Here is a 12,615-nt window from a genome sequence, read left to right on the forward strand (position 1 = left end):
TTTTGCCTTCTTGACTTTGTCTTTTTACCTGTCCCGGTCCTGTTTTCCCCCAAATCCTGACATCCACCTACTCATGTAAAAAGCAGCCATGCATCTACAGAACTGATGTATTGTTTAATAATTCCTATAATTTGTTTTAATTTTTTTTTTTTGACTTAAACAACATTATGCGTTTTTCATTAATTTTTCTAATTGAATTGACCCTACATACCTGACGGGTTTATTCTTCATATCTGGATCTCTGGCAGTGACGATCCCAACCAGCGCCCCCACTTTGGTGTCCTCCTGTACTTCCATGATAGTGCCCTCTGCCGGGTGAAAGATGGGCGGCTCATCCATGTCTGACACGCTGACTCGCACAATGGTCTGGTCTCTGAAGGTGTCCAGGTTTTGGAAGCGAGGATCAACATGTTTATTTACTGCCTCCACCACGACATTGTGTGTGCGCTTGCTCTCAAAGTCCAGTGGCTAGAAGACAAAAAACACATTTTAAATGAGCAGCTGAACACAGCAGTTGGTCATTCATGCTCATTACTGACAATGATAGTACAACAATACTAAGGAATGAGTATAGAGAGTTGCAACATAGATTAGTAGTAGTGTCAGTAGTGAGCTGGTACATGGCTGTATCCCATCATACTCATGGTGGTGGTTATTGTGATGCCAGTTGCACCAGAGAAACACAAGGTCATCACTTCTGGTGGCTGGAATTATTGCTCCTGGCTAAATGTCACATGCATCATATTTTGCTCTTTTGGAGATCCACTTCAAACACATGGCGTTCTTAAAAAAAAAAAAAAACAGCAACAACACACAGTTGATTTCCATGCTGTACCTTTTTGATGACAACAATGGCTTCCTGTGTCTCGACATCAGTAGTGACCTTGAAAAGATCCCCTCCCTCTTTGATCAGATAGCTCATGTCCGTGTTCTCTCCCATGTCTGCGTCCGTGGCAATGACGCGTCCAACTGGTGTCCCAAGTGCTGCTCCCTCTGATACTGAATACTGGTACATCTCTAGTTCATGGAGAAGGTGGTGGCCAGGGACGGCAAACATGTGGACAGACAAAACATAGCGAGAGTTAGCTCTAGCAAAGTGGTGAAAGAGAGGTGAAAAAAAAGTGTGGGTATAAATGTGGAAAGCACCAAAATGATAAACCCAGTGGGGGAAGAAAGAGGAAAAAATGCTTGGTCCTAGATATAAAAAGGGAGCATGTAATGAAAGGATATTGGTAGTAATGGATAGGGACGAGAAACAGGAAAGTATAATGCGGAAAAAGATTAGACTAGAAAACAGGGGACAGGAAGTGACTCACATGGTATTATAATGGAAGAAGAAGACAGGTACTCTGCAGGCAGTTATTGTCAGTGTGATGTGTGATCATCACATTCACACATAACATCTTCAAGTACTTGATCACATTATCTTATTAACACATGAAGGTTTGTCATCCTTTGCTACAGCACCAGCCTTTTCTTCTAACCTATTTGTAATCGACCGTAGTCGTACATCAGTGTTAAATCATCATGCAGCAATGTGATAAAATGTCAAACATTTTCAATCTTTAATTAGTAAACATTGTGAAAGTACAAATATGAGGTAGACTGTATTCAATTAAAGGCATGTGGTGTGTATGCACATGTATATATCTATGCTAGCCTATATTTAAATGCCAAATGACTGACAGCAAACAGGATGTCTGCCACTCATTTTGAACAAAATTAAAAGAGGAAAGTAAGAAGGAACTGTAAAATGTTATTGCTTCGCCAAAGGGATATTATGTGGGGGGAAAAAAAAGTCTTTACATACACAGTGTGCCATCTTCTTTTGCATCTTATTCATGAATCTGCCTTTCCGAACTATAATCTGTTCGCCATAGCATTCAGTGGAGATGCTATAATCCTTCAGGGTTTATCCCTCTGACTGGGTAAATATGATTTACTGAGATGAAAAAGGGATTTATACATAAATAAGAAAAGGTGTGTGAAAACATATCACATAAAATCAACCACATTGACAGATGGTGTTCCGCCAATAAGATTCAAGATTCAAGATTCAAAGTGTTTATTGTCATATGCACAGTAAAGAAACACGTTTCCCTGTACAATGAAATTCTTACTTTGCTGTCCACTCAAAAAACACCAGCATAAAGTAAAAAGTAAAAAAAAGTAAAAAAGAGATGCTTTTGTAAAAAAAGTATAAATATACATAAGAAAAATATAAATATAACAAGAGACTAAAATAACATATATGCATAAAATAAGTGTAAAAATATGAACTGTACATAAAGTGAACACAGATTTAAAGTGACAATGTTTCAGGTTTTAAAGTGACGGTAACAGATTAAAGTGACAGTGTAACCAGGTGACAGGATTATTGTAGTCCCGTTCAGCTGTTGAGGATTCTGATGGCAGTGGGGTAAAAAGAGTTCTTTAGACGGGTTGTCCTGCATTTGGCACTCCTGTACCTCCGTCCTGAGGGCAGGAGTGTAAACAGTCCATGTTGTGGGTGGGTGCTGTCTTTGATGATGGTGGCAGCTCTCCTGTGGACTCTGCGGTGGTAGATGCTGTGCAGTGAGGGCAGTGGGGACCTGGTGATCCTCTCAGCTGTCTTTACCACTCTCTGCAGGCGTTTGCGGTCCATGGCTGTAGTGCTGCCGTACCACGCGCTGATGCAGTTGGTCAGACTGCTCTCCACGACACAGCTGTAGAAGTTGCTGAGGATCTTTGTCGACATGCCAAACTTCCTCAGCCTCCTCAGAAAATACAACCGTTGCTGTGCTTTCTTGAGCAGCTGTGTTGTGTTGGTGGTCCATGTGAAGTCCTCAGTGATGTGGACCCCGAGGTACTTAAAGCTGCTCACCCGTTCCACTTCAAGATCCCGGATAAACAGTGGTTGGTGAGGTCTCCTCTCCTTCCTCATGTCCACTATCATCTCCTTCGTCTTGTCTGTGTTTAGGGTGAGGTTGTTGTCCTCGCACCAAGAAACCAGACTGTCCACCTCCGTCCTGTAGGCCGCTTCGTCCGCCGCAGTGATGCATCCTATCACTGCAGTGTCGTCAGCAAACTTCAGGATGATGTTGTCTTTATGGGAGGCGACACAGTCATGTGTGAACAGGGTGTAGAGGATGGGGCTGAGGACACATCCTTGTGGAGTGCCAATGTTTGTGATAATGCTGGCTGATGTTTTATTGCCAATCCTAACAGTCTGGGGTCTGCCAGTCAGGAAGTCAAGGAGCCAGTCGCAGAGGGTGGGGTGAATGCCAAGGGTGGACAGCTTGTGGGTGAGTTTGTAGGGGATGACCGTGTTGAAGGCGGAGCTGTAGTCTACAAAGAGTATCCTGATGTAGGACTCCTTGTTTTCCAGGTGGGACAGTGAGTGGTGGAGGACAGCTGTGATGGCGTCGGTGGTGGACCTGTTGGGTCGGTAGGCGTACTGCAGGGGGTCCAGTGAATCCGGGATGCTGCTCTGAATGTGCGCCAGCACCACTCTCTCGAAACACTTCATTATGATAGGAGTGAGTGCTACTGGTCTGTAGTCATTCAGGCAAGTGGGTGGGCTCTTCTTGGGGAGGGGGACGATGGTTGTTGTTTTGAAGCAGGAGGGAACGGTGCTCTGGTTTAGGGAGAGGTTGAATATGGATGTGAAGACATCAGCCAGCTCGTTAGCACATGCTCTGAGTGCACGGCCAGGGATGTTGTCTGGTCCTGCTGCCTTGTGGGGGTTGATTTTCTTCAGGACTTTGTGGACCTGACCTGAAGAGACTAAATAAAAAGCAATACTCCAAAGAAGTAAATGTCTAAGAACATGAGGAATTTAGTTTAAACTAGGTTACACTCACTCATTTCGGGATGTAAGTGGCATGTGCATGAAAAGCCATTTAGGCCAAAAACCACCTTAACATGACAATTATATACAATTACAATGACTCTACCCTGCATAGGTGCATTATGTACTGTATAATGATTAAATGTGCAGTGGGAAGAATCCATTTTCTACATCTGACTGGACCATAAATTTAAGTTCCCCATCGATGTCAGCAGGCTGCAGGTCGTTGTATGTATTTTGTCAAATTCCTATGTCTTATCTTTCATACTTTCTCCTGTCTCTCACAGTTCTCGCGTTCTCATTTACACTCAGTCATTTCCAGCTCTTATGTCTCCCCATGCATTGCTCCATCCCCCCCGTAGTGAATCCCCATTTTTCACGCTTACTGTCTAAAGGAAGCAAAATGTGCAGGAGACACTCACTCTGTGGGAAGCGCGGCGGGTTGTCATTAACATCTGTGATCACTATGGTCACCGTGGTGGAGCCAGAGAGACCGCCCATTTGTCCTGCCATGTCTGTTGCCTTGACGACCAACTCATAACGATCCTGTGTCTCACGGTCCAAATCTGCCACTGCTGTCATGATGATCCCTAATGATTGAGGGATGAAGGCGAGAGACATAGAGGTAGAGTAGAGGTGAGTAGAAGTTGCAAGTGGGGCCAATGAAAAGGTTGCATTCAGTTACTACATTTCCCCAGTCAGTTTGAATATCAACTTCTGCTAAGCACTGTATTATGGAGGCACAAGTGCAGCACATTCAATTTCACCCCCACAGACATGCTGGATGGAAGAGATTGTGTCATATTACACCTCAGCCTATACACCATTTTATGGCTCAACTGTATTAAAATGAATAATATATCGGGGCAGAATGAAGGCATGCCTGGGCCACCGTGAACAGCATTACAACTCTGCCATGCTGGATGAAACTGTGCTCAAAGTGGATTTCCAAAGAGAAAACAAGTGACATGGAGAAAGAGCTATAATGTTGATGTGAGAGAGGAAGCGCCCACAGAGAGGCAATAGAAATGTAATAACTCCATTTATGTTGCATTTTAAGAGAGTCGATGCACGGAAAACATGGATACATCAGTCTTTTTATTTTAATAAGAAATGACCAGGAGTTCAAGTGATGTTTTCAACTTATTTTCAGCTACATTGACCAATGGATTTCTGGTAAATACTGCTTATTTTTGTAGGGGTAAAAATGTATGTCTGTTTATAAAGTTTTGTTGCGTAAAGAGTCATCACTTTGGTCTCGCTTTCCATTCTATGCCTCTTTCTCTCACTTACAGAAGGTCTATCTTGGTTTAAAAAGACATCCCCCTTATTGGCTCAGTGGCAGAGGCATCAGTAGCTGGCTGGTTTGTTGTGCAGTAGTAATATAATTCCACTTTACCCCTTGGGACTTTCCACATCAGAATCTATTGATGCATTTCCTGGGCTTGTTGGCTGTCTCATTCCCAAAGGTTTGCACTGTGCTGGGTACACAACTCACTGATTCCAGTCACATTTAGCCCTGAGCACTCTTCTATGAGTATCCAAAATACGGTATATGTGGCAGTAAAGTTACAGAGCAAGGCAGATAACATGCTCGTCTTTCATCCACCAAAGACCGGAGGGGATGCATCTAATTTGGATCTGTCAGAAATACAGTGGCATTCTGAAGCTAGTATATAGCACCATTGCCCGTCATCGTCCATGTAGCATCAATTAGAATGGTTGCCTCTGGAGAGGGAGGTTAGTGGATTACAAAAGATATGTGGAATGCCTCCCTACAGCCTCTCTGCATACCAATTAGGGAGTTAACGGGACAGGTGCCCTGCTAAGAACACTAAGAACTTTCAGATACCCTCGTTTTTGACTGTGGTGGCCTGCTGGATCAGAGCAGCTGAGTTTGACAACACCTCGATGTTGTTGCCCTCAAGCATTAACTCTTCCTTCTGGGCAGGTGAGGTTGAACAGATCATTCAGGTGATATAAATTCTCCTCATCATCACTGCATACTATGGAAACTGACTGGATACTTTTCTGTTATGATCTGGCAAGGCAACGTAGAATCTATCTGTTCACTTAGGAGCTGTTTGTCAAATTGGACCTTCATGGCTACTGTAAGATTTAAAAGCCATGAAAGTAGTTTTGGCAGGTTATGGTGTTAGCTTGCCTTTTGCTTGCCAGAAGGGTCATTTCCCCTGTCAATGTGCACACTGTCAGCAACCAGTGTATGCACATTTTCAGAGAACTTTCCGTTGTACTCTGACACTGCAGAGAAATTTGTAGCATGTAGGGCAGACACCTCAGGTGTGGGGGAAACAAAAGAAAAGGGGCAAATTCATCATCTTTTTCTTCTACCCTTTCAAAATGTGTGTTCATATAGAGCCTACTACTATTATTATTGTTATTGTTGTATTAATTGCTCCTGTGGCTATTAAGATATAAACATATTTTATTTACTGGTTTGTTTTGGAGGGAGACAGATAAGGTAGGCTACTGTAGGTGCCTTGGTGTTAGCACAGATCACAAATCCAATCATCAACAGGGAACAGCACACTGTGTTTCACACAGTATAAATTAACAGCCAAGCACAAAAGGCATCCAGAGGCTCTAAGATGGACTCAGCAATATCTTATACCTGTAAAACGACATGTCAGGGACATTGTTAACAATAATAACACTTTTTTTTTTGCTTGCAGGTAGCAATAAATAAATAAATAAATACATAGATAAATAGAAAAATAAATAAATAAATATCCTTATGTAGACTGTGTGTTTCACTGTGACCCCATTGACTCAGATACTCGAAAACACCTAGAGTCAATTCTACGATGATAGAAAGCAACAGGAAAAAAAAAAACACTGACTTGCTTTTCAGTTTGTTGTCATGGTGAGTGAGAGTGATATTAATAAGGCAGATTTCACAGCTGCACCATCTTCTCTACATTCTGACCTCCCTGACTTGCACCTATTAGGCTAGCCTGTCTGCCTACAAAAAGGAGAATGGGGTGGGTAGAATTGGGGTCGTGAGACAGAAGCTGGAATGAACCATCCAGTCTCCTGGCTAGTCCCACCTAGGCAGAGCCATTTATCATCCAGGCACCAAGGCTGACCAAATCAAAGCGGTGGACACCAAAAAAGGAATCATTATAACTTTAGTGCTTTTCCCTTGGGGGGGCATGTGAAGGCAACACTGATGCTAAGCTACTCCTGAAAGACAGTGGGTCGAGCCATATCGCTTGTGTAAGCTCCAGACCAAGAGGGAATGGGTAATTTTTAATGGACAAAAAAGAGAGTCTTCATAGTGTAAATCTGGACCTGGTGGAATAATAACCCTAACTGGAATTAGTGAGGTAAAACATTTAAAAATAAAAATGTGCAGTATGTCTCAGTGCCTCAAGATACAATAACACAGGTGGCCCCAATAATACCAAAGCACTCAAAATACATGTCGTCTGTGTGTATGTTCTGTGTACATTTATTCTTGTATTAAATGCCCAGTGTTTGGCATCATTAGCTATGCTTATGCCTTTTGCTCATTCTCCAATAAAGGTCAAGCTAAATATAGTGTTGGGCCAAGCAATGAATGCCTTATGTTATGTGCATACTGTACTTGCTGAAGAGCAATTGGTTGTTATTGGCTTAATACATTTATTTTAAAGTTTTTGTCAACACATTTTCATTGATCTGAGAGGTCTTTAAACTCTAAAGAGAGGAAGGGGCAAAAAAATCCTGTGAGGAAAAAACAGTGAGTGCATTGAGTGCTGAACGTGTAAGATGACATTTATTCCTCTTACCAGTGTGTTTATCAACAGTGAAAAACCTTTCGCCATCCAGTACGCTGTACACCACTCTGGCACTGCTGCCGTACGTAGGGTCATCGGCATCTGATGCAGTAACCTTCATAACGGACGTTCCTGTTTGAAAGAGACAATAATATGTCAAAAAAAGGAAACATGAAAAGCATTGGAATCTTAAAATGTTAGTTTACTTCTGACCAAAGAAAGTTTTTTTATTATTTTATAAGAAAGGATGGACATGTTAATGTACATGATATTCTTTCTAAGAATGAGTAGGTGTGTCAAACTGTTGACCATTGTGAGTTTTAGACCTTGAGGATATTTAAACAAAATTATGAAGGTTCATCTGAAAACAATGCATCACCTTTATGGGCATTTCAAGCAAAAATACTAACTGACCGTCGTTGGGTATTATTTCACATTTATTCCTAGTAAAATGGGCTATGTGTTTCCTCTACCATTCAAACAACACTTTTGTTTTCTCTTTTTTTATTTTCAGGTCAGTGTGTTTGTAGTGTTTCCTGTCTTCCTGTTCCACTGCATTGGAGACACACACACACACATACATGTGGAGGACGGATGAGGTGGAGTGAAAGTTACTTAAATGTTTCTCAAAATGTAAAAAGGACTAAACTTATCATGAAAGCCAGGCTGAAATAGCAACCTTTGTAAAACCCCTCCCACTCTCCATAAACCTGGAAACAGAGCTGTTACGCAGCAGAGGCTGCAGCTCTGAAACGCCGCTGCTGTGGAGACATTGTGGAATATTGTATTGCAAACATCACTTTGACTTCTCTGAGCTGTTAGAGAGTAAATCCTGATTCTACAACACAAACCACAGGTTTATACTGTAGCACTCAGACTGTGACTGTGGGGATGAAGAGATACAATCATCACTCTCTTAATACTCAATCTTTTAAATATACCCACAATTATCCACATGGATAATGGTCAACAAATCAAGCATAATTAAATGTTCATGCCAATCCCTTGTTAATAACGGGTATTCACTACTACAGTGCTTGCGTCCGTAAACATAAAGGTTACTGCAATTTGGACACCGCAGTGTCAGACAGCTATCTATGCATATTATATTTCAAACATTTGATTTGTTGTTACAAATCATATTTATTTATTTTCCATAAATTGTTCTCTTTGATGAAAGGTAACGTACAATCATTAAGTGGCACGTGTCAAGTCAAAGCGAAAAAAAAAATAATCTACAAAATAATGAACCTTGATTACTAGCACTTAAGCAGAGAAAGGAGTCATTTCCACATGAAACCTTTAAAGTAGGATTTGTGGAGCAACAGTACTCAAGTCATTATGTCCTACTTTGCGTATTATATTCGTCAAAAGTACCCATACACAAGCATGGACACCAACGCACAGCTCTTAATTTAGTCACACAGTTTAGTTAAAGCGTTGCCTAAAGAGTATGAACCTGTAAAGGTCTTCATATTTAGAGGGGGAAAAAAAAACGGCTCATTTTCAAGGTAAGCACACTGCTCTCTATAAATACTTACACTTATGGGCAAAAGAAGATTAAAAAGGGAGACGTTCCTTGGTGCCATAGGTCGTCAAGGACAAGGAGTCAGTCTTTGTCTCTGTCCCTCTAGCCAATGCTATGGCTAATTAGTGACAGCTGGTGTTGTCCACCAAAGGTCACTGCTGTAGCCTTTCTCAGAGCCCTGTCATGCTACTGTCCAGCCACATAATGGCTGTATGCTAATGATGCTAATTAGTGGAAAGTGTCAGAGCACTGTTTGTTTCCTGTCATCCAACAGAGCTCCTAAGGGGGGATGAGGGAGAGGCCAGTGGATTATCATTAAAGTCACCCGGCCATTAAATCAGACAGCTTAGATCACTACCCTGCTGCTGTCACCTTATAGCACTCTTTTGTTTTCTATGAAGGCAGCTAGGAGCTGGTCTGTTTACATGCTAACACAGTGCATGCCTTTAGCTTAATGATGCAGTACTCTACCTGGTCTATGATATGACTGAAACAAATGAGGGTTTTCTAATCTGCAGCCACTCCGAGAAACCTGGCAATGTGACAAATGAGCTAAATGGCAAATTAATTATCCTGAGAAACAACTGATGCTAAACACAAAATGGATGGACCTGGATGCAACACCACCAAATCACAAAATCTTGTGAGGTTCTCACGAAATCCTGATATATTGCATATGGATATATATTCCATTGGATTCAAAGCACTGCATATTAACTTGGATGGAATGAGCTTTAAATTCATATACAGTAGGGGTGTAACACAAATTATGCAAAACATACAGATGCATAAATAAATACATATACTTCAATGTATTTATACTTTGTAGATATAAATGTGCTATGAATCAATCAGTACGTTTGTATGCACAGTTTAATCGAGCTAAGGCCATAGTCCGACTAAGAGAGGCAACAGGACAACTTGCCAAGCTGTGTTGTATCTCTCTATAAGCTAGTGTGTACTGAGTCAGTTTCCTGTTCACCTTTACATCACAGAAAAACAAACAGTGAACCGTGAGATGGCTCGTGCTGTGGTTCTGTATGTTTCGTACTTGCTGTACATGTTAATCGTGATACAAATAAGCACCCTTTTTGATTGGAAGGGCACCCATAGGATACGAAGTTGCAAGGGCATCTTATAAGGCACTGCATCACTTCACCACTAAAAAGGCACTCCTATAGAGACAATAATTGTTTTAAATTTATATTTTGCTTTAGAGGCCACATATAAATAGCTAGGGCTAGGCCACTTCCTCCTTTTAACCACTCTAGAGGGCACTCTTTCGCATTTTTGTCCCCCCCCATTTCATTTGATTTATTGTTCCCCCCCAGCCATTTGATTTAATTTGATTTACTTTAAACAAAGAATTGTATTTCATTAAATCTAATTGCATCAAACTATACCAAATCATTCCATAATAAAATTCCAATCGAAGCCCATTTATCGAGATACATATCAAATTGTCCTCTGAGATAGAGATGCACGCCCCAACATGCAGTCATAAACTCATCCAAATATGCAGAACTACACTCCAGCTTAATCGTTAGAATATCAAGCAAAAATGTCTACCTTATTGCATTAAAAACTTAATAATGTATACACATGACAGACAATGCATTTTTATTGAGGTCTGTTAAATCGACCGAGCTGGTTGGCTCCACTGCTGTGGGTCCAATAAAGCCATTTTCATCCCAGGGATTACTCTCTTATCTTAATTTTCCCCAGGTAACAATCAGTTGAATACTCAGCTGTTTTTTTGGGTACTGGCTGGCAGCAATGTCAGGTGGCTTGGGAGAACTATATATATGCAAATGCTTTTTTTTTATTATTTTGTTTATATTAAAATGAGTCGTGAGGAGGTGAGTTTGCCACTTAAGGTCTTATTAAGCTTAGGCTTGCATGTGTGTTTGGGAGCAGTCATTTGTTACATTATCTGTCAGCTTATCTGTGGTGGTTTGGTGTCTCAGTCAAGCAGATTCTGCTTTTGATGGACTTTTGTGACTTCCATTTAAAGGATTTACCGTTTTATTGACTTCATTGACTTATTAACTGTAAAAAAACAAATAAAGTATTAAACATGTCAAACATAAAATACATAAACAAGTATGATTAACTAAAATAAGTTGCAGATATTCATGAAACAGTTATTTTCTTTCATGGAGTAAAATCTGAAGAGTCTCTTTGCTGCACTCTCTTGTGATAGATTAACACTTGGGAAGATAATATTTTGCTGGCACAAAGTGTTTTTTATGTTTTCACCTTGATCCATTAGTGACAAAATAATAATAACAATAGCCACAGAAAACATTTAAACCCAGGTGAAGGAGGACTACAGAGCAACAGGGGTGATACATTTCTGACAATCACTTGTCAGAAATGTCACAAGTGCAACTGTCGAAGTGGGAGCCGCTTAAAGCTTTGGCCAGGTTTTAACACTGGGTTGACTAATAAATATTCAGTCATTTCACTTACTCATGCTGGCAGTGCCTCGGTTTTGAATAAAATGAATGTATGCCGCCTGCAGATATTTGCATTGCTTTGTTTTTTGTTTGTTGTGTTTTGTTTTGCCGTTTCCCCCTATAGCAGCATTCATGGGAGCAACTCTGTTTAGCAATATTTCTCTCCAGTGTCTTGTCGGATCACGATGGAGTCATCAGGGTTACACCGTCTTATTGCCGTGCATTGAGGGTTTGGCCTTGTTATTCGATGCTAATCATCTGGCAGAACACACTAACTGGCAAATTTATCGAATAGCTATGGTTCTATTCATAAACTATTATAACTCATCTATGCATATCTACTGTATACTCAGCACTTGTGGCTAATTAATGGAATACGCTGCCACGTATAGTAATGATCATGATGATATTGCTTGTAATATTTAATCTAAATATTGCAGGGAATATTAGTTTCTACTTACCCTGCTGAAATAACAACAGAGTCATGGTAAAACAGAACCATGGAAATAAACGAATCAGCATTAAAATAGTAATGCAGTTTGTGTTTGTGCATGGTATCTCTGGTTTGTGCCCAATGTCCCATGAATGATAAATAACATTCAGATTAAAACTAACGTTGGAACTTCTACTGGTGAAATGAAATAAGAGGATGGAGTTTTTTGGGGGGGCTCGAGGTTGGTTGATGATGGCCATATAGGTAGATTTATGTGCGAGTTTGGTTTAGTGGTATCAACACATTCTGTTGGAATGGCTTCTCACACCACTTCACCACTCTGGGAGAGATAGTTCAATTACTGTGAGGGAAGCTGGCGTAGTGTGCCACGTGTGAGACACTAGACTGACAGCTATTTAAGAGGCAGCCTCGTAAAAGAGATTTGTGCCTATCTCAGCTTGTGCCGTACTGGTGCGAGCTTTAGTGTATGGGTCTAACAGCTCAACGCTGCAGCACAGAGCCCCTTTCCCACTCCAAACCACCTTAATCTGCAGGACTGAGTGCTCCCAGCCCGCATTATGGATCAT

General features: G+C 41.0%; 1 protein-coding gene across 3 annotated transcripts in view; it reads right to left on the reverse strand.

Moving 5' to 3' along the window:
• Positions 1-12,615, reverse strand: part of LOC131461224 (cadherin-22-like) — a 145,224-nt gene that overhangs the window by 33,371 nt on the left and 99,238 nt on the right. For all 3 annotated transcript variants that reach the window (XM_058632307.1, XM_058632306.1, XM_058632305.1), the window contains 4 exons: positions 7,621-7,740; positions 4,252-4,419; positions 836-1,017; positions 212-468 (listed from right to left, as the gene is read on the reverse strand). In XM_058632307.1, coding sequence (XP_058488290.1) covers positions 212-468; positions 836-1,017; positions 4,252-4,419; positions 7,621-7,740 — 727 coding nt within the window. The remainder of the gene's footprint in view (positions 1-211; positions 469-835; positions 1,018-4,251; positions 4,420-7,620; positions 7,741-12,615) is intronic.

Source organism: Solea solea, chromosome 6 (assembly GCF_958295425.1).
Source record: "Solea solea chromosome 6, fSolSol10.1, whole genome shotgun sequence".
In the NCBI taxonomy this organism is placed as follows: Eukaryota; Metazoa; Chordata; class Actinopteri; order Pleuronectiformes; family Soleidae; genus Solea; species Solea solea.